The sequence below is a fragment of the Daphnia magna genome, unplaced genomic scaffold, assembly GCF_020631705.1.
Source record: "Daphnia magna isolate NIES unplaced genomic scaffold, ASM2063170v1.1 Dm_contigs413, whole genome shotgun sequence".
In the NCBI taxonomy this organism is placed as follows: Eukaryota; Metazoa; Arthropoda; class Branchiopoda; order Diplostraca; family Daphniidae; genus Daphnia; species Daphnia magna.
Window position 1 is genome coordinate 4,315 of NW_025533305.1, and position 22,485 is coordinate 26,799.

At 41.5% G+C, this 22,485-nt stretch overlaps 2 protein-coding genes across 2 annotated transcripts; both read left to right on the plus strand.

The window, feature by feature from the left end:
* The first annotated feature begins 756 nt into the window (after positions 1–756).
* On the plus strand, positions 757–5,569 carry LOC123468663. Its single transcript, XM_045167945.1, has 4 exons — positions 757–1,473; positions 1,686–2,326; positions 4,090–5,206; positions 5,437–5,569. The coding sequence occupies exons 1-4, from the start codon at positions 880–882 to the stop codon at positions 5,452–5,454; spliced, it is 2,370 nt and encodes a 789-aa protein (XP_045023880.1). The 5' UTR covers positions 757–879; the 3' UTR covers positions 5,455–5,569.
* A 7,931-nt stretch (positions 5,570–13,500) lies between these two features.
* Positions 13,501–18,495, plus strand: LOC123468664. Its single transcript, XM_045167946.1, is given in 3 exon segments — positions 13,501–13,834; positions 13,836–15,025; positions 18,138–18,495. Coding segments are annotated over 3 exon segments (1,476 nt in total). The 5' UTR covers positions 13,501–13,576; the 3' UTR covers positions 18,166–18,495.
* The last annotated feature ends 3,990 nt before the right edge of the window (positions 18,496–22,485 follow it).

A 22,485-nucleotide genomic window follows, 5' to 3' on the forward strand; every position in this document is an offset into this window, starting at 1 on the left:
TATTCCATGCAGTTTCCATATAGAACTAAAAACTCATGGTATAACAGTGTATTCACATTGAATACAAGTATATTCCATGCAGTTTACATATAGAAGTAAAAACTCATGGTATAACAGTGTATTCACATTGAATACAAGTATATTTGATGCTGTTTACATATAGAACTCAAAACTCATGGTATAACAGTGTATTCACATTGAATACAAGTATATTCCATGCAGTTTACATATAGAAGTAAAAACTCATGGTATAACAGTGTATTCACATTGAATACAAGTATATTCCATGCAGTTTACATATAGAAGTAAAAACTCATGGTATAACAGTGTATTCACATTGAATACAAGTATATTCCATGCAGTTTACATATAGAAGTAAAAACTCATGGTATAACAGTGTATTCACATTGAATACAAGTATATACCATGCAGTTTACATATAGAACTAAAATCTCATGGTATAACAGTGTATTCACATTAAATACATGTATATTCCATGCAGTTTACATATAGAAGTAAAAACTCATGGTATAACAGTGTATTCACATTGAATACAAGTATATTTGATGCTGTTTACATATAGAACTAAAAACTCATGGTATAACAGTGTATTCACATTGAATACATGTATATTCCATGCAGTTTACATATAGAACTAAAAACTCATGGTATAACAGTGTATTCACATTGAATACAAGTATATTCCATGCAGTTTACATATAGAAGTAAAAACTCATGGTATAACAGGGTATTATATGACGAAGTAACTACTTCGACCCTAAGGGTGTAGACGATGTATTTTCTAGCTTCTTTAAAGATCTTTTCCTCATCCGCGCAACGCCCCTTTTTTGTCAGACTTTTTCTAGCTCTTACATTGAGATGTCGTCGCAAAATTTCTCTCGCGGTTCGAGGAACCCACGTGCCGAACACGTTCGCGTCGACTGGTTAACAAACGGGCGATTTCGTGATGCAGATAGTTGGAACAATTCTCGCGTGTTTTTTGATCCCAACGCTGATCGTTTTGTTCCAAATGGCACAGAGAGATTTGATCGCCCCGTCTTTCGTGAAAGATCACCCTTGAGACGCCCACGTTACGAAGATCCGTACGTCCATTATTTAGACGAGGGCGAAATTCGGGGCCAACCGGCAGTTCAAGATTCTTACGTTCGTGATCAAGCCGTTTATCCGTACGGCGCTTATTTCGAGTGTGAACACGATCCCCGGTCTTACCCGACCCATAGTGAATTCGAACCGGAGGATGAGTACTATAGTGATCAAAGAGAAGACGAATGGGCAGAGTACGAAGACGACGGTGGGGAGATTGATCGTGGTCGCCCTTGGCGGCCGCAGAATAGCGTTCGTTTTGTCACAGAAGATCCGCCGTTACCCGCCGAGAAAAGAGGGGCAGTGAGCGGGTTACCGACCGTTTCAGATGGGGGTCAAGCAAAAGCAGGCGACGCAGGTCCGTCTGGCGCTAGTAGGAATGCGGACTCTAGACAAGAAATAGCAGGCCCTTCCTGTTCAAATACGGTCCCAACACCCTCGGCAACTAGTGAACAGAATTTGGGGCTAGGTAACGCTAGCGGGCCCCCTCTTCGCTGATTCCAAAATCAATCTGTGACGAGATCACGCAGCTACTGTCAGTGGGCATTTCGACTGAACAGTCTAAAATGGCTTCAAAGGAGTTTCCGTTGACCTTTGAGGTCCCTGATTTTTCTCTTATGCCTCCCAAGCTAGACGCGTGGATGAGCCGTCGCTCAAAAGATAGAGGCGTACTGAAGATCGTTAATGCAAAAGAAGAAGCACTGGTCAGGACCCAGTTAAAAATTATGGACATCGGTCCTCCATTGATTGACCTTTACTCTAAGCTGTCTGCGGTTGAGGAGGCCGAGACGTCCGGTTTGCGTCGCTCGGTGCAGGCGGCGCTAAAACAGTGGGGTCGGGCATTTGTTCACGTTTCAAAAAAGCGTCGTGAGTCGATCGTGAATATAACAGACCCAAGAATTGAATATCTCCTGAGGGACGACAGCTGCTTTGCAGCCGGGAAGGAGGCCCGCGAGCTCCTTTTCACCGGCCGTTTTCTGGAGCGGATGTTGACGGAAGCAAGTCAGGATGAAACTCTGGCTAGGCGCGACAAAGCGGCAGCAGCCGCAGATCGCAGAAACCCAGTTCGGTCGACGCGGCGTGACCAACATTTACCACCACCGGCACGCCAGGCATTTTATGGCGAGCGTCAACAAAGTGTTCGTGGCAGTAGACCGAGAGGACGGAGGGGTTTTGGAGATTCCAGAGGCGGTCGCGGACGCGGGAATCTCAACCCAAGAAGGTATGATTTACTCCCCCAGTTTATCACTAGATTGGTTTCTGACAATGGTGTTAATGTTGAGGTCGGGGCCAGATTGAGATCGTTTGCTAATCATTGGCGTACCGTAACTGACGATCCCTGGATCTTGGACACCGTCGCTAACGGGCTCGTAATAAATTTTTTATCCGATCCTTTTCAGCGCTCGGCGCCTCGAGACGTTGTTATGTCTAGCGAAATGCGAGCGGTTTGCTTGGCTGAAATTTGTAGTTTGCTAAAAAAAGGGGCGATTGAGGAAATTACAGATGGATCGGCGGGGTTCATTTGTTCATTCTTTTGTGTCCCCAAAAAAATGGAGGGTTTTAGGCCGATCGTTAACCTGAAACCACTCAACAAGTTCATTAAGTATGAACATTTCAAAATGGAGAATTTGGAGACGGTCCGTTTTTTAGTAAGAAAAGGGGACTGGTTCATTAAATTGGATCTCAAGGATGCTTACCTGACCGTGCCTGTTCATGCAGCCCAACAGAAATTCCTGCGTTTTAGATGGGAGGGGCGTATTTTTCAATTCCGATGCATGGCGTTCGGTCTAGCCCCAGCCCCCAGAGTCTTTACCAAACTTTTGAAGGTTGTCGTAGCCTTTTTAAGGAAACGGGGGGTTAGGCTAGTAATATACCTTGACGATTTTCTAATAATGAATGAGTCGGAGAACGGGGTGCGCGCCAACCTGAAATCTACGCTTGAAGTGTTGGAAGCACTTGGTTTCTTGGTGAACTGGGATAAATCCGTCATCACCCCCACTAAAATCATGGAATATTTGGGAATTTTGGTCGATTCAGATAGAATGTCCTTTTCTTTACCCCCCGCCAAAGTCAAAGATGTAATGAATATGTGCGGAAAAGCCCTATCCGACGGCAAAATCCCATTGCGCGCAGTTGCGTCCATTTTGGTGAATTTCACATGGGCCATACCGACCATCCCGTTTGCACAATCCCACTATAGAAGTATGCAGCAGTTCTACATCTCCGAGTCGAAGAGAGTGGGAGGCGATTTGAGCATAAAATGCTCTCTTTCGCTCGAGGCTAGGTCGGATTTAGAGTGGTGGATTCACAATCTAAACGAAATGAATGGCAAAGATTTTTTCCCTAAAAACCCCGACATCGAAATCTTTTCAGATGCCTCTTTATCCGGCTGGGGCGCAGTATGTAACGGCGTCACTACGCGCGGGCCGTGGACAACGGCGCAAGCGGAATTACATATTAATTCACTTGAACTGACTGGAGCGCTGTATGCGCTACAGTCTTTGCAGGAGCGCGCGGGGCCTATCGATTCGAATATATTTAGATAACACAACGGCGGTGTGTTACGTAAACAAAGGGGAGGAACGAAGTCGAGCGGGTTAACCGCGATAGCCAAGCGCTTGACTGAGTTCTGTGAAGAAAGGAAACTGTCAATCGAGGCAGTCCACCTTCCGGGGGCGATGAATGAGGAAGCGGATAAAGAATCACGATCCGGAAGCGATGCGAGCGATTGGCTGTTGAACCGATCGGTGTTCAGTAATTTAAACGTTATTTGGCCGGTCGATATCGACCTTTTCAGCTCTCACTGGAATGCACAGCTACCCTCATTTGTTTCCTGGCGTCCACAGCCAGAGGCGACCGCGGTTAATGCCTTCTCTTTAAACTGGTCGGAGTGCGCCGGCTATGCGTTTCCGCCCTTCGCCCTAATACCTAAATGTCTGGAGAAGCTGCGTAGGGAAAAAGCTAAATTAGTTATGATTTGCCCAGTCTGGCCGGCGCAGCCATGGTTTCCTGTCCTTCTGGAACTAACATGCGACGTGCCGATACTCCTCCACGCATCCCAGGATCTGTTGGTTTCGGCAACCGGAGCTGCTCACCCGCTTTTGCAAACCGGATCGTTGCAGTTAGCCGCATGGAAGTTATCCGGCGAGACTTCCGACGGGAAGGCTTTTCGGAACCTTTGGTCAACCTACTCGTGGCTGGGAACCGCAGCTCTACACTCTCGACTTACGAGTCGGCCTGGAGGAACTGGATCGATTGGTGTTTTCGACGGAACGAAAATTCCTTATCGGTCCCTTTAAAATCGGTTTTGGAATTTCTTACGGGGTTGCATCGGGACGGGAAGTCATACAATTCAGTTAACGTCCATCGATCGATGTTGTCCAAAACTCTCCCAGCCGTCGACGGGCACCCAGTTGGGACCCACCCCTTAGTTAAAAATCTCCTTAATGGTTGTTATAATTTGAACCCCCCCAAACCAAAGTACAATTGTTCATGGGACCCAAGCATCGTCATTCAATTCATGGCCCAGCTGGGTAAAAACGAATCTATTTCCTTTCCATCTTTGACAAGAAAAACGGCGACGTTACTCGCCTTGGCATCGTTGCTCCGCGTATCAGAGCTAGCAGCCATCAATTTTCAGTCTATAAATTTTTCGGAAGAAAGCGTAAAGTTTAGTTTACTTAAGCCTAGAAAGGCGCAGCACAGCGGGCCCTTACAAACCATCTCTATTCCGGCTATCCCTGAAGAGGATTGCTGTCCGGTTCATGCCCTAAAGGCCTACGTCAAGCTAACAGGCCCATTCAGGGGCAATTCAAACATTAATCAGCTATTCATATCGGTCATTTCACCACACGGCGGTGTGACGGCCAACACCATAAGCAGATGGATCCGAATTACTCTTAAGGAATCGGGTGTGGACACATCGGTGTTCAGCGCTCATTCCACAAGGGGAGCAGCTGCGTCAAAGGCCTCCGCAGCCGGCATTTCAATTGATGAAATTTTAAAAGCGGGTCATTGGAAAACGGAATCCACTTTCAGTAGATTCTACAAACGAACCATGGAGCCTTCGATTGTTCCGGCAGTGTTCCAACTCGATGGCCAGGTCTTAATGTCATAAATAAATTGAAACTGCTTTGAAATCACCCTTAGGGTCGAAGTAGTTACTTCGTCATATAATTGAAAATTACCGGAGGGATCGCTCAGCGATCCCGAAGGGTAATTAGAATTATATTAGAAATAACGAATGAGACCCTAAGGGTCTCATTCCCACCCAACCCACCCGGTTTTTTCCATTATGTAACGTTTCAATTGATTTCATTCATGTGTCTTTAGACGGGGAGCGTGCAATAATCAAGAATAGAAAAGTTCGCCAATCCCACTACTGTACTGAAAGTTTATACCCGTGTTTGGAGCCTTTTTCCGGAACGCCCGGTTTTTTTGCCACAACAGCATCTTCCACACTTTCTCAGTTGCTGCAGGGGCCAAGGAGTAACCAATATGTTGAAATCCAACATGCGCCTCTTCCTTATTTCCCATTTAACTTATGATTTAATTGAGCTTCCTCACCGCTTATTTGCAACCATGTGTAAATCGCCTTTGTTTGTTGTTTGTTATCAATGTGTTGGACGCTAAAAAGTCTGACAAAAAAGGGGCGTTGCGCGGATGAGGAAAAGATCTTTAAAGAAGCTAGAAAATACATCGTCTACACCCTTAGGGTCTCATTCGTTATTTCTAATATAATTCTAATTACCCTTCGGGATCGCTGAGCGATCCCTCCGGTAATTTTCAATTCACATTGAATACAAGTATATTTGATGCTGTTTACATATAGAACTAAAAACTCATGGTATAACAGTGTATTCACATTGAATACAAGTATATTCCATGCTGTTTACATATAGAACTAAAAACTCATGGTATAACAGTGTATTCACATTGAATACAAGTATATTCCATGCAGTTTACATATAGAACTAAAAACTCATGGTATAACAGGGTATTCACATTGAATACAAGTATATTCCATGCAGTTTACATATAGAAGTAAAAACTCATGGTATAACAGTGTATTCACATTGAATACAAGTATATTCCATGCAGTTTACATATAGAAGTAAAAACTCATGGTATAACAGTGTATTCACATTGAATACAAGTATATTCCATGCAGTTTACATATAGAAGTAAAAACTCATGGTATAACAGTGTATTCACATTGAATACAAGTATATTTGATGCTGTTTACATATAGTAGTAAAAACTCATGGTATAACAGTGTATTCACATTGAATACAAGTATATTCCATGCAGTTTCCATATAGAACTAAAAACTCATGGTATAACAGTGTATTCACATTGAATACAAGTATATTCCATGCAGTTTACATATAGAAGTAAAAACTCATGGTATAACAGTGTATTCACATTGAATACAAGTATATACCATGCAGTTTACATATAGAACTAAAAACTCATGGTATAACAGTGTATTCACATTGAATACATGTATATTCCATGCAGTTTACATATAGAAGTAAAAACTCATGGTATAACAGTGTATTCACATTGAATACAAGTATATTCCATGCAGTTTACACATAGAAGTAAAAACTCATGGTATAACAGGGTATTCACATTGAATACAAGTATATTTGATGCTGTTTACATATAGAACTAAAAACTCATGGTATAACAGTGTATTCACATTGAATACAAGTATATTCCATGCAGTTTACATATAGAAGTAAAAACTCATGGTATAACAGTGTATTCACATTGAATACAAGTATATTCCATGCAGTTTACATATAGAAGTAAAAACTCATGGTATAACAGGTGTATTCACATTGAATACAAGTATATTCCATGCAGTTTACATATAGAAGTAAAAACTCATGGTATAACAGTGTATTCACATTGAATACAAGTATATTCCATGCAGTTTACATATAGAAGTAAAAACTCATGGTATAACAGGGTATTCACATTGAATACAAGTATATTTGATGCTGTTTACATATAGAACTAAAAACTCATGGTATAACAGTGTATTCACATTGAATACATGTATATTCCATGCAGTTTACATATAGAAGTAAAAACTCATGGTATAACAGTGTATTCACATTGAATACAAGTATATTCCATGCAGTTTACATATAGAAGTAAAAACTCATGGTATAACAGTGTATTCACATTGAATACAAGTATATTCCATGCAGTTTACATATAGAAGTAAAAACTCATGGTATAACAGTGTATTCACATTGAATACAAGTATATTCCATGCAGTTTACATATAGAAGTAAAAACTCATGGTATAACAGTGTATTCACATTGAATACAAGTATATTTGATGCTGTTTAAATATAGAACTAAAAACTCATGGTATAAGACAGTGTATTCACATTGAATACAAGTATATTCCATACAGTTTACATATAGAAGTAAAAACTCTTGGTATAACAGTGTATTCACATTGAATACAAGTATATTCTCATGCATTATACATATAGAAGTAAAAACTCATTTTTGGTATAACAGTGTATTCACATTGAATACAAGTATATTTGATGCTGTTTACATATAGAAGTAAAAACTCATGGTATAACAGTGTATTCACATTGAATACAAGTATATTTGATGCTGTTTACATATAGAACTAAAAACTCATGGTATAACAGTGTATTCACATTGAATACAAGTATATTCCATGCAGTTTACATATAGAAGTAAAAACTCATGGTATAACAGTGTATTCACATTGAATACAAGTATATTCCATGCAGTTTACATATAGAAGTAAAAACTCATGGTATAACAGTGTATTCACATTGAATACAAGTATATTCCATGCAGTTTACATATAGAAGTAAAAACTCATGGTATAACAGTGTATTCACATTGAATACAAGTATATTTGATGCTGTTTACATATAGAACTAAAAACTCATGGTATAACAGTGTATTCACATTGAATACAAGTATATTCCATGCAGTTTACATATAGAAGTAAAAACTCATGGTATAACAGTGTATTCACATTGAATACAAGTATATTCCATGCAGTTTACATATAGAAGTAAAAACTCATGGTATAACAGTGTATTCACATTGAATACAAGTATATTCCATGCAGTTTACATATAGAAGTAAAAACTCATGGTATAACAGTGTATTCACATTGAATACAAGTATATTCCATGCAGTTTACATATAGAAGTAAAAACTCATGGTATAACAGTGTATTCACATTGAATACAAGTATATTTGATGCTGTTTACATATAGAAGTAAAAACTCATGGTATAACAGTGTATTCACATTGAATACAAGTATATTCCATGCAGTTTACATATAGAAGTAAAAACTCATGGTATAACAGTGTATTCACATTGAATACAAGTATATTCCATGCAGTTTACATATAGGAAGTAAAAACTCATGGTATAACAGTGTATTCACATTGAATACAAGTATATTTGATGCTGTTTACATATAGAAGTAAAAACTTATGGTATAACAGTGTATTCACATTGAATACAAGTATATTTGATGCTGTTTACATATAGAAGTAAAAACTCATGGTATAACAGTGTATTCACATTGAATACAAGTATATTTGATACAGTTTACATATAGAAGTAAAAACTCATGGTATAACAGTGTATTGTCACGGGTAGAATTGTTTGTGGCAATAAACACTTGTTGATGCGATCCGTCCAAAGCCAAAGTTACATAAATGTTGGCCTCACGACACAAGGCGCAAACATATAGGTCCCTTTCACCATTGGACTACTCTAAATAATACTAACACTACTTCCAATGGTGCCCTAATGGACTAAAACACAGATAGTTTAACCGAAAGCACTAGTAAACACAAACCAAGAAGCATGAGTTGTTTACCAGACAACGTACAGACGCGAACTAACTAGCTCTAGATTAATAAGACCACGCTAGAAAAAGCCATCTAGCGGTCATTTATAAAAAAACCTACACAATACTACATAAAAAGACGTACGTCACAATATCGCCACCTAAAAAAAAAAAGGATCGTCCTCGATCATACAATTAATCATACAAGCAAACAATCAAAAAAAATCATTATAAAGAAAAACGCACAGGAGCCCGTATTTTGTTTCTTGATCTTAACCTGTGTGAACCAATTACATCATTAACATTATCGACATTTTTGGAACAATTCTCTTCAGTTCTTGGAGCTCGAAGTATACTTTTTGGACGTGATGCCGTCTCTGTACCTGTAATAGAAGAGTTCGAAACAACCAAATTCTTTCCTCTGTCCCCGTCGGAACAAGGAGAATGCTCATCACCCTTAAAGGTGGTACACTCATCACCCTCAAAGGTGGTATTCTCATCACCCTCAAAGGTGGTACTCTCATCACCCTCAAAGGTGGTACTCTCATCACTTCCGTTTCTACCAAAACGCGAAGCGGAACTCTCATCACCACCATCTCTGCTGAGATGCGAGGCGGTACACTCATCACTTTGGTCTCTGCCAAGACGCGAAGAAAACTCACTTACACTTCTATTCTGGCAGGAACTAGAAGTGTTCACACGAAGAGGTGTTCCACATTAACACGGAGACGGAAAGGTTTTAAATGGGAAACATGAACACAATCTGTTGTCTTCTTTCTTCCATATAGTAGTTGAACAATATAATCAAGATCGCTCACTCGACGCACTATTTTGTATGGACCGAAATATCGATGAAGTAATTTAGTCGCACGTCCTTTCTTTTTAATAGGACGATACACTAACACTAAGTCTCCAACGGCAAAAGATGCATCACGACGACGATGATCAAATCGTTTCTTCTGACGACTTTGAACATGAAATAGACGCTTCTTCACAGCTTCGCGTATAACATTAAGCTGAGTTGCTAACTGACGCACTCGATCGCTTGGATCAGTATCACTACACTCAGAATTGGGATTATTGCCTAACGCAACATCAATCGGTAAAACAGCTTCTCGACCGTACAAAAGGAAAAAAGGAGTGACTCCCGTCGATTCTTGTTTACTCGTATTATAAGCAAACGTAACGAAATCAACATAATCATCCCAATCATTGTGACAAGAGTTTACATACATTGACAACATTTCCGCAAATGTATGATTGTAGCGTTCTACCAAACCATTACATTGTGGATGATACGCAGCAGTAACCAAATGATTAGTCTGCATAGCTTTAAAAAGTTCTTCAGAAAAAGAGGAGGTTAAACAATTTCCCCTATCGGATATAAGAAAAAAAGGCGCACCATGTTGTAACACAACACGTTTTACAAAAAAATCGACCAATTCTTTTGACGAAGCAGAAGGAACAGCTTTACAAATGGCCCATTTAGTCAGATAATCCACAGCAACTATCGAATACCGATTTCCAGAGGTAGTTTGAGGAAAAGGTCCAATAAGATCAATGCCAACCTTCTCAAAAGGTTGCTGTACTTGAATGGGACGCAATAAGCCAGCAGGTCGCTCCTGAGACCGCTTCTTAGACTGACATTCACCACAAGAAAGAACAAAACGAATAATGTCACGTCGCATCTTAGGCCAAAAATAACGTTGCTTAATCTTATACAAAGTTCGAGTGACACCTAAATGTCCAGCAGTAGCATCATCATGACAGGCATGTAAAACTTGATCTACAAACAATTGAGGAAGACACAGTTGATAAAAAAGTCTCCCATGTTGAATCCAACGACGAAATAAAATTCCGTTTTTTAATTCAAATTGCCTAACAAGCTGCCGTATACGTCGAGAAGACGTCCCTTCCGTAATGCCAGCAAGAATACCTCTCCACCATTCCGACTGATGCTGTGCCAAGATAATGTCTTCATTTTCACACCAGTTAGAAGAGTGAACAACCAAGACTGGCATGTCCTCAAGCTCTGTAGGAGGATCTATCGGAGCACGAGACAAACCATCCGCATCCAAATGTAAACGACCACTTCGATAAACAATTTCTATATCCAGATCCTGCAATTGAAGACTCCACCGCGCCAACCTACCCACTAAATCATTTTTCTTTAAAAGCCAGCAAAGAGAATGATGATCCGTCACCACTTTTATCTTAAGTCCCCAAATGAACATCCGGAACTTCTGAACCGCCCAAACGAGAGCGAGGCATTCCTTTTCGGTCACACAATAATTGATTTCGGCCTTACTCAATAAGCGACTTGCATACGCCAACACATGTTCCTTCCCATCCTGATGCTGACTCAAAACAGCACCCACACCAAAACCGCTAGCATCGCAATGAATCTCCATTGGAAGATTATACTTGGGATGAGCCAGCACAGGAGGGTTTGTTAACGCAGTCTTTAAAGATTCAAAGCTGCGTTGATGTTCTTCTGTCCAGATAAAACGGCTGCTTTTCTTAGTCAAATTTGAGAGGGGACGGGCCAAAACAGCGAATCCTTGAACGAATTTCCTATAATAGGAACATAGGCCTAAAAAGCTTTGAAGTTCCCGGACATTCCGCGGTATAGGAAAATCCTGAACAGCAGAGACTTTTGCGGGATCTGGCGATAAACCCGAAGCACTCACAATGTATCCAAGCACTTTTAGCGACTGCTCTAAAAAGGAGCATTTGGACAACTTCAACTTGAGTCCCGCCTTCAAAATTCGTTGTAAAACAGCCTCAAGACGAAACAAATGCTGTGAAACCGTAGAAGAAAAAATAACAATGTCGTCTAAATAGACCAGACAAGAATTCCATTTAAGACCGGCCAAAACCACATCCATCGTCCGCTGGAAAGTGGCAGGAGCATTGGTTAGCCCAAAAGGCATCACCTTGAACTGATATAAACCATCAGCCGTAATAAAAGCAGTTTTGACTCTATCTTCCTGATTCATTTCAATTTGCCAATATCCTGCCTGCATATCCAGAATCGAGAAATACTGCGACCCCTCCAGACGGCTAAGGGCATCGTCAATCCTGGGAAGCGGATAAACATCCTTGACAGTAACCGCATTCAACTTACGATAATCTACACAAAAGCGCCACCCTCCATCCTTTTTCTTGATTAAAACAACAGGTGCAGCCCACGGACTGTTTGACGGCTCAGCAACCCCATCCCTAATCATATCTTGAACCTGATCCTGAATTAAATCACGCTCGCGCCAAGCACTGCCATATGGGGGTTGGTGAACAGGCAGATGGAATCCCGTGCTAATTTGATGTTGAAACACATTGGATCGACCCAGATCACTTGGTGTTCGAGCAAAACAAGACGAAAAACGCATTAAGAGAGATACAACCTGCTCACAATCCTCGGCATTCAAATCTTTACTGACTCGATCGGCAAAATTTAGAGACGTTAGATCAGAGTCATTGAAGGTCTGTACAGGAAGGTCATCAATAACCTCTTGAACAGGAAAAACCTTCCCGAGAACCATACCCACGGAAACAAATTGAGAAGAAGCAGAAAAATTCGTCACAGGAAAAGGATGTGGTTCTTTACAAGACACACTAGTAGGAAGTAAAATACGACCCATTGATAGGCCTTTATCAACAAACACCTTTGGGGACGGTTCAATAAGTAAAAACGGCTCTTCAATTTCCTTCCCACCTGAACATCTTATAACCGTAGCCAAGGTAATCAAAGAGTAGGCTGGAATGGAACGAGATTCCCGACAAACAATCCACCCATAGTCATCTTTTCTTTCTTCTACAACATCGAACCCATTTACCGCAAATGAACCTATTCCATCGTCATCATATCGAACTGAGAATGATTTGATCTGTGCGAGAGAATCATTACCCAATAAGAGAGAAAAACCATTGAGGGGAACAATGGCTGCCGTCACCCAGATTAAACATTTATCAAGGAAAAGTTTGAATTTAACTGCCCCTTTTGGATAAATTCGTGTGCCATCCACAAGAATTAAACGAGGACCTTCCCAAATCCAATGATTTTCCAGTAAACCCAATTCCTGACAAAATTCTGGCGAAATCAAAGTTGCTCCCGCCCCTGTATCAATAACAGCTTTTACAGTTTTCCCAAAACAGGTCACCTCTTTCAAAACTACATTCTTTGACGTCGGATGGGGAAGATGCAAGACTTCGGTGATGGATTCCCCTTCAACCACCGCATTCAGTTTGATGAGCGAGACGAAGTGCCTGAATTATTCCCATTAGCTTGATTTGAAGAGGAGCCCCCCGAAAAGCCCGCATTCGATAAACCCTGCCTTGAACTACTCTCAAGCCTAGAAGGGCACTGACGTGAAATATGACCAACCTGCCCACAAATAAAACACGCAAGTGGTGGACGCGTTGAATTAGACCTACAGGCACGAGCAATATGGCCTGGGTGGCCACAAGAATTATATGACGAAAGTAACTACTTCGACCCTAAGGGTGTAGACGATGTATTTTCTAGCTTCTTTAAAGACCTTTTCCTCATCCGCGCAACGCCCCTTTTTTGTCAGACTTTTTCTAGCTCTTACATTGAGATGTCGTCGCAAAATTTCTCTCGCGGTTCGAGGAACCCACGTGCCGAACACGTTCGCGTCGACTGGTTAACAAACGGGCGATTTCGTGATGCAGATAGTTGGAACAATTCTCGCGTATTTTTTGATCCCAACGCTGATCGTTTTGTTCCAAATGGCACAGAGAGATTTGATCGCCCCGTCTTTCGTGAAAGATCACCCTTGAGACGCCCACGTTACGAAGATCCGTACGTCCATTATTTAGACGAGGGCGAAATTGGAGGGCCAACCGGCAGTTCAAGATTCTTACGTTCGTGATCAAGCCGTTTATCCGTACGGCGCTTATTTCGAGTGTGAACACGATCCCCGGTCTTACCCGACCCATAGTGAATTCGAACCGGAGGATGAGTACTATAGTGATCAAAGAGAAGACGAATGGGCAGAGTACGAAGACGACGGTGTGGAGATTGATCGTGGTCGCCCTTGGCGGCCGCAGAATAGCGTTCGTTTTGTCACAGAAGATCCGCCGTTACCCGCCGAGAAAAGAGGGGCAGTTAGCGGGTTACCGACCGTTTCAGATGGGGGTCAAGCAAAAGCAGGCGACGCAGGTCCGTCTGGCGCTGGTAGGAATGCGGACTCTAGACAAGAAATAGCAGGCCCTTCCTGTTCAAATACGGTCCCAACACCCTCGGCAACTAGTGAACAGAATTTGGGGCTAGGTAACGCTAGCGGGCCCCCCTCTTCGCTGATTCCAAAATCAATCTGTGACGAAATCACGCAGCTACTGTCAGTGGGCATTTCGACTGAACAGTCTAAAATGGCTTCAAAGGAGTTTCCGTTGACCTTTGAGGTCCCTGATTTTTCTCTTATGCCTCCCAAGCTAGACGCGTGGATGAGCCGTCGCTCAAAAGATAGAGGCGTACTGAAGATCGTTAATGCAAAAGAAGAAGCACTGGTCAGGACCCAGTTAAAAATTATGGACATCGGTCCTCCATTGATTGACCTTTACTCTAAGCTGTCTGCGGTTGAGGAGGCCGAGACGTCCGGTTTGCGTCGCTCGGTGCAGGCGGCGCTAAAACAGTGGGGTCGGGCATTTGTTCACGTTTCAAAAAAGCGTCGTGAGTCGATCGTGAATATAACAGACCCAAGAATCGAATATCTCCTGAGGGACGACAGCTGCTTTGCAGCCGGGAAGGAGGCCCGCGAGCTCCTGTTCACCGGCCGTTTTCTGGAGCGGATGTTGACGGAAGCAAGTCAGGATGAAACTCTGGCTAGGCGCGACAAAGCGGCAGCAGCCGCAGATCGCAGAAACCCAGTTCGGTCGACGCGGCGTGACCAACATTTACCACCACCGGCACGCCAGGCATTTTATGGCGAGCGCCAACAAAGTGTTCGTGGCAGTAGACCGAGAGGACGGAGGGGTTTTGGAGATTCCAGAGGCGGTCGCGGACGCGGGAATCCCAACCCAAGAAGGTATGATTTACTCCCCCAGTTTATCACTAGATTGGTTTCTGACAATGGTGTTAATGTTGAGGTCGGGGCCAGATTGAGATCGTTTGCTAATCATTGGCGTACCGTAACTGACGATCCCTGGATCTTGGACACCGTCGCTAACGGGCTCGTAATAAATTTTTTATCCGATCCTTTTCAGCGCTCGGCACCTCGAGACGTTGTTATGTCTAGCGAAATGCGAGCGGTTTGCTTGGCTGAAATTTGTAGTTTGCTAAAAAAAGGGGCGATTGAGGAAATTACAGATGAATCGGCGGGGGTTCATTTGTTCATTCTTTTGTGTCCCCAAAAAAATGGAGGGTTTTAGGCCGATCGTTAACCTTAAACCACTCAACAAGTTCATTAAGTATGAACATTTCAAAATGGAGAATTTGGAGACGGTCCGTTTTTTAGTAAGAAAAGGGGACTGGTTCATTAAATTGGATCTCAAGGATGCTTACCTGACCGTGCCTGTTCATGCAGCCCAACAGAAATTCCTGCGTTTTAGATGGGAGGGGCGTATTTTTCAATTCCGATGCATGGCGTTCGGTCTAGCCCCAGCCCCCAGAGTCTTTACCAAACTTTTGAAGGTTGTCGTAGCCTTTTTAAGGAAACGGGGGGTTAGACTAGTAATATACCTTGACGATTTTTTAATAATGAATGAGTCGGAGAACGGGGTGCGCGCCAACCTGAAATCTACGCTTGAAGTGTTGGAAGCACTTGGTTTCTTGGTGAACTGGGATAAATCCGTCATCACCCCCACTAAAATCATGGAATATTTGGGAATTTTGGTCGATTCAGATAGAATGTCCTTTTCTTTACCCCCCGCCAAAGTCAAAGATGTAATGAATATGTGCGGAAAAGCCCTATCCGACGGCAAAATCCCATTGCGCGCAGTTGCGTCTATTTTGGGGAATTTCACATGGGCCATACCGACCATCCCGTTTGCACAATCCCACTATAGGAGTATGCAGCAGTTCTACATCTCCGAGTCGAAGAGAGTGGGAGGCGATTTGAGCATAAAATGCTCTCTTTCGCTCGGGGCTAGGTCGGATTTAGAGTGGTGGATTCACAATCTAAACGAAATGAATGGCAAAGATTTTTTCCCTAAAAACCCCGACATCGAAATCTTTTCAGATGCCTCTTTATCCGGCTGGGGCGCAGTATGTAACGGCGTCACTACGCGCGGGCCGTGGACAACGGCGCAAGCGGAATTACATATTAATTCACTTGAACTGACTGGAGCGCTGTATGCGCTACAGTCTTTTGCAGGAGCGCGCGGGGCCTATCGATTCGAATATATTTAGATAACACAACGGCGGTGTGTTACGTAAACAAAGGGGAGGAACGAAGTCGAGCGGGTTAACCGCGATAGCCAAGCGCTTGACTGAGTTCTGTGAAGAAAGGAAACTGTCAATCGAGGCAGTCCACCTTCCGGGGGCGATGAATGAGGAAGCGGATAAAGAATCACGATCCGGAAGCGATGCGAGCGATTGGTTGTTGAACCGATCGGTGTTCAGTAATTTAAACGTCATTTGGCCGGTCGATATCGACCTTTTCAGCTCTCACTGGAATGCGCAGCTACCCTCATTTGTTTCCTGGCGTCCACAGCCAGAGGCGACCGCGGTTAATGCCTTCTCTTTAAACTGGTCGGAGTGCGCCGGCTATGCGTTTCCGCCCTTCGCCCTAATACCTAAATGTCTGGAGAAGCTGCGTAGGGAAAAAGCTAAATTAGTTATGATTTGCCCAGTCTGGCCGGCGCAGCCATGGTTTCCTGTCCTTCTGGAACTAACATGCGACGTGCCGATACTCCTCCACGCATCCCAGGATCTGTTGGTTTCGGCAACCGGAGCTGCTCACCCGCTTTTGCAAACCGGATCGTTGCAGTTAGCCGCATGGAAGTTATCCGGCGAGACTTCCGACGGGAAGGCTTTTCGGAACCTTTGGTCAACCTACTCGTGGCTGGGAACCGCAGCTCTACACTCTCGACTTACGAGTCGGCCTGGAGGAACTGGATCGATTGGTGTTTTCGACGGAACGAAAATTCCTTATCGGTCCCTTTAAAATCGGTTTTGGAATTTCTTACGGGGTTGCATCGGGACGGGAAGTCATACAATTCAGTTAACGTCCATCGATCGATGTTGTCCAAAACTCTCCCAGCCGTCGACGGGCACCCAGTTGGGACCCACCCCTTAGTTAAAAATCTCCTTAATGGTTGTTATAATTTGAACCCCCCAAACCAAAGTACAAATGTTCATGGGACCCAAGCGTCGTCATTCAATTCATGGCCCAGCTGGGTAAAAACGAATCTATTTCCTTTCCATCTTTGACAAGAAAAACGGCGACGTTACTCGCCTTGGCATCGTTGCTCCGCGTATCAGAGCTAGCAGCCATCAATTTTCAGTCTATAAATTTTTCGGAAGAAAGCGTAAAGTTTAGTTTACTTAAGCCTAGAAAGGCGCAGCACAGCGGGCCCTTACAAACCATCTCTATTCCGGCTATCCCTGAAGAGGATTGCTGTCCGGTTCATACCCTAAAGGCCTACGTCAAGCTAACAGGCCCATTCAGGGTCAATTCAAACATTAATCAGCTATTCATATCGGTCATTTCACCACACGGCGGTGTGACGGCCAACACCATAAGCAGATGGATCCGAATTACTCTTAAGGAATCGGGTGTGGACACATCGGTGTTCAGCGCTCATTCCACAAGGGGAGCAGCGGCGTCAAAGGCCTCCGCAGCCGGCATTTCAATTGATGAAATTTTAAAAGCGGGTCATTGGAAAACGGAATCCACTTTCAGTAGATTCTACAAACGAACCATGGAGCCTTCGATTGTTCCGGCAGTGTTCCAACTCGATGGCCAGGTCTTAATGTCATAAATAAATTGAAACTGCTTTGAAATCACCCTTAGGGTCGAAGTAGTTACTTTCGTCATATAATTGAAAATTACCGGAGGGATCGCTCAGCGATCCCGAAGGGTAATTAGAATTATATTAGAAATAACGAATGAGACCCTAAGGGTCTCATTCCCACCCAACCCACCCGGTTTTTTCCATTATGTAACGTTTCAATTGATTTCATTCATGTGTCTTTAGACGGGGAGCGTGCAATAATCAAGAATAGAAAAGTTCGCCAATCCCACTACTGTACTGAAAGTTTATACCCGTGTTTGGAGCCTTTTTCCGGAACGCCCGGTTTTTTTGCCAGAACAGCATCTTCCACACTTTCTCAGTTGCTGCAGGGGCCAAGGAGTAACCAATATGTTGAAATCCAACATGCGCCTCTTCCTTATTTCCCATTTAACTTATGATTTAATTGAGCTTCCTCACCGCTTATTTGCAACCATGTGTAAATCGCCTTTGTTTGTTGTTTGTTATCAATGTGTTGGACGCTAAAAAGTCTGACAAAAAAGGGGCGTTGCGCGGATGAGGAAAAGGTCTTTAAAGAAGCTAGAAAATACATCGTCTACACCCTTAGGGTCTCATTCGTTATTTCTAATATAATTCTAATTACCCTTCGGGATCGCTGAGCGATCCCTCCGGTAATTTTCAATTACAAATGGGGCGACCATCAGCCGTCCTTTTCATAACCCGATTGCCCAATCCGACACCATCATTCCGAACACCCACCCCGACATTTTTCCTGCTAGCTTTAAGTTCTGACCGGATGGTTTCTTTAATGGTGGAGGTGAAAGAGGTTAAGGTAGAAGCCACATCTTCCTTAATCTCTTTTCTCAATAACGCAATCGAAGTGTTCAACTCCTCCTTCGTAACAAACCCAGCAGAGGGAGGATTCAAGATGGTAGTCTGCATTACTGGGGTAGACAAAGAATCATTCAAAGCTCGATTGGCCATGGCAATTGCCTGACAATGAACTTGAATCCGAGCAAAAAGTTGATCAACGGTAAATGGCTGCGATAGATCAGGCATCACCTTTTCCATAAGAGAAGGACTTAATCCACGCAAAATATGCTGAACTTTCTCTTGTTCAGGCATATCTGCATTAATTTTTGAACAAAGATGAACAACATCATAACAATAAGTCATGACGGGTTCACCAGGGCCTTGCCTTCGGGCACGAAGCTGCGAATCTAATTCCATTTCGTAGTTTTGATGACGAAATGCCCTCAAAACTCGATCACTAAGAGCGGGAAAAGTGTCAGGTCGTGGATTCAAACTAGAAAACCACCTCTCGGCAACTCCTTCCAAACATAGGGGCAACTGTCGTAGTTGCTGATTCCCATCCCACAAATTGAAATCGCTAACCCGTTGAAATTGACGCAACCATTCAACTACATCTTCATGAGGGCTCTCCACGAAAGATCGGTGGATCACGCGCTCGCAAGCGAGGAGCCTGTTCATTGACAACTACAGCAACCGGAGGACCCTCTCGACCTAACCGACGAGCCATGATGCAGAAAGAAAAAATCAAAATAAAAGATTCTCTAAAGAATCACAACAAGAAGCCTCTATCACAAGTCAAGCGAAAAAGGGACTATAAAATCAAAATCGGTAAGGCAAACCCCACCCAGCCCACAACAAAGTCTTACCCACTAAGAGGGGAACCCAAATATCGGGACCAATACTTTTATAAGCTGTGTATTACAGCACCGACCGACGGAGGCTATGACCCTCACCTAAATTTAAAAGGTAATTGGTTAGGGGACGCAACTTACGAGCTGTCGAGTCTTGGCTAAAGAGTGATATCCAACCACTCAAATGATAACGGGTAGTAATCCAATTAAAGACCCGAAAGCAATAAAATCTTCGAGTCAAATCTATACTGGAAAGATAAAAAGAGAGAATTAATTGTTCACCAGCAGGATGATAAAAATAGAGATGCCCAAACACGAAGTCGATTCATCCACAATTCGATAATAAAATTCCACAATCCGTTCAAAATTTCCTAAATGACAAATAAAAGAGAAGAAACAGATTAACTTGTCTACACACAACGATGAAACGATACTTGACCATTAGCGTCACCCAAGGAAACAAGATGGCGGCAATGGGAACAATAAAAAATGGCGACGACGCTAACACACGAAAACGTTTTGGATCACTAACACAAATCGACACTGCGTTCTCACAAATCAAAATTCACTTTCAAAAATTCACCATCAACAAGTGTAGCCATTACCCTGCATCTCCACCAAATTGTCACGGGTAGAATTGTTTGTGGCAATAAACACTTGTTGATGCGATCCGTCCAAAGCCAAAGTTACATAAATGTTGGCCTCACGTCACAAGGCGCAAACATATAGGTCCCTTTCACCATTGGACTACTCTAAATAATACTAACACTACTTCCAATGGTGCCCTAATGGACTAAAACACAGATAGTTTAACCGAAAGCACTAGTAAACACAAACCAAGAAGCATGAGTTGTTTACCAGACAACGTACAGACGCGAACTAACTAGCTCTAGATTAATAAGACCACGCTAGAAAAAGCCATCTAGCGGTCATTTATAAAAACAACTACACAATACTACATAAAAAGACGTACGTCACAGTATTCACATTGAATACAAGTATATTCCATGCCGTTTACATATAGAAGTAAAAACTCATGGTATAACAGTGTATTCACATTGAATACAAGTATATTCCATGCAGTTTACATATAGAAGTAAACACTCATGGTATAACAGTGAATTCACATTGAATGCAAGTATATTCCATGCAGTTTACATATAGAAGTAAAAACTCATGGTATAACAGTGTATTCACATTGAATACAAGTATATTCCATGCAGTTTACATATAGAAGTAAAAACTCATGGTATAACATTGTATTCACATTGAATACAAGTATATTTGAAGCTGTTTACATATAGAAGTAAAAACTCATGGTATAACAGTGTATTCACATTGAATACAAGTATATTTGATGCTGTTTACATATAGAAGTAAAAACTCATGGTATAACAGTGTATTCACATTGAATACAAGTATATTCCATGCAGTTTACATATAGAAGTAAAAACTCATAGTATAACAGTGTATTCACATTGAATACAAGTATATTTGATGCTGTTTACATATAGAAGTAAAAACTCATGGTATAACAGTGTATTCACATTGAATACAAGTATATTTGATGCTGTTTACATATAGAAGTAAAAACTCATGGTATAACAGTGTATTCACATTGAATACAAGTATATTCCATGCAGTTTACATATAGAAGTAAAAACTCATGGTATAACAGTGTATTCACATTGAATACAAGTATATTCCATGCAGTTTACATATAGAAGTAAAAACTCATGGTATAACAGTGTATTCACATTGAATACAAGTATATTTGATGCTGTTTACATATAGAAGTAAAAACTCATGGTATAACAGTGTATTCACATTGAATACAAGTATATTTGATGCTGTTTACATTTAGAAGTAAAAACTCATGGTATAACAGTGTATTCACATTGAATACAAGTATATTCCATGCAGTTTACATGTAGAAGTAAAAACTCATGGTATAACAGTGTATTCACATTGAATACAAGTATATTTGATGCTGTTTACATATAGAAGTAAAAACTCATGGTATAACAGTGTATTCACATTGAATACAAGTATATTCCATGCAGTTTACATATAGAAGTAAAAACTCATGGTATAACAGTGTATTCACATTGAATACAAGTATATTCCATGCAGTTTACATATAGAAATAAAAACTCATGGTATAACAGTGTATTCACATTGAATACAAGTATATTTGATGCTGTTTTTATATAGAAGTAAAAACTCATGGTATAACAGTGTATTCACGTTGAATACAAGTATATTCCTTGCAGTTTACATATCGAAGTAAAACCTCATTGTATAACAGTGTATTTACATTGAATACAAGTATATTCCATGCAGTTTACATATAGAAGTAAAAACTCATGGTATAACAGTGTATTCACATTGAATACAAGTATATTTGATGCAGTTTACATATAGAAGTAAAAACTCATGGTATAACAGTGTATTCACATTGAATACAAGTATATTCCATGCAGTTTACATATAGAAGTAAAAACTCATGGTATAACAGTGTATTCACATTGAATACAAGTATATTCCATGCAGTTTACATATAGAAGTAAAAACTCATGGTATAACAGTGTATTCACATTGAATACAAGTATATTTGATGCTGTTTACATATAGAAGTAAAAACTCATGGTATAACAGTGTATTCACATTGAATACAAGTATATTTGATACAGTTTACATATAGAAGTAAAAACTCATGGTATAACAGTGTATTCACATTGAATACAAGTATATTTCATGCTGTTTACATATAGAAGTAAAAACTCATGGTATAACAGTGTATTCACATTGAATACAAGTATATTTGATGCTGTTTACATATAGAAGTAAAAACTCATGGTATAACAGTGTATTCACATTGAATACAAGTATATTCCATGCAGTTTACA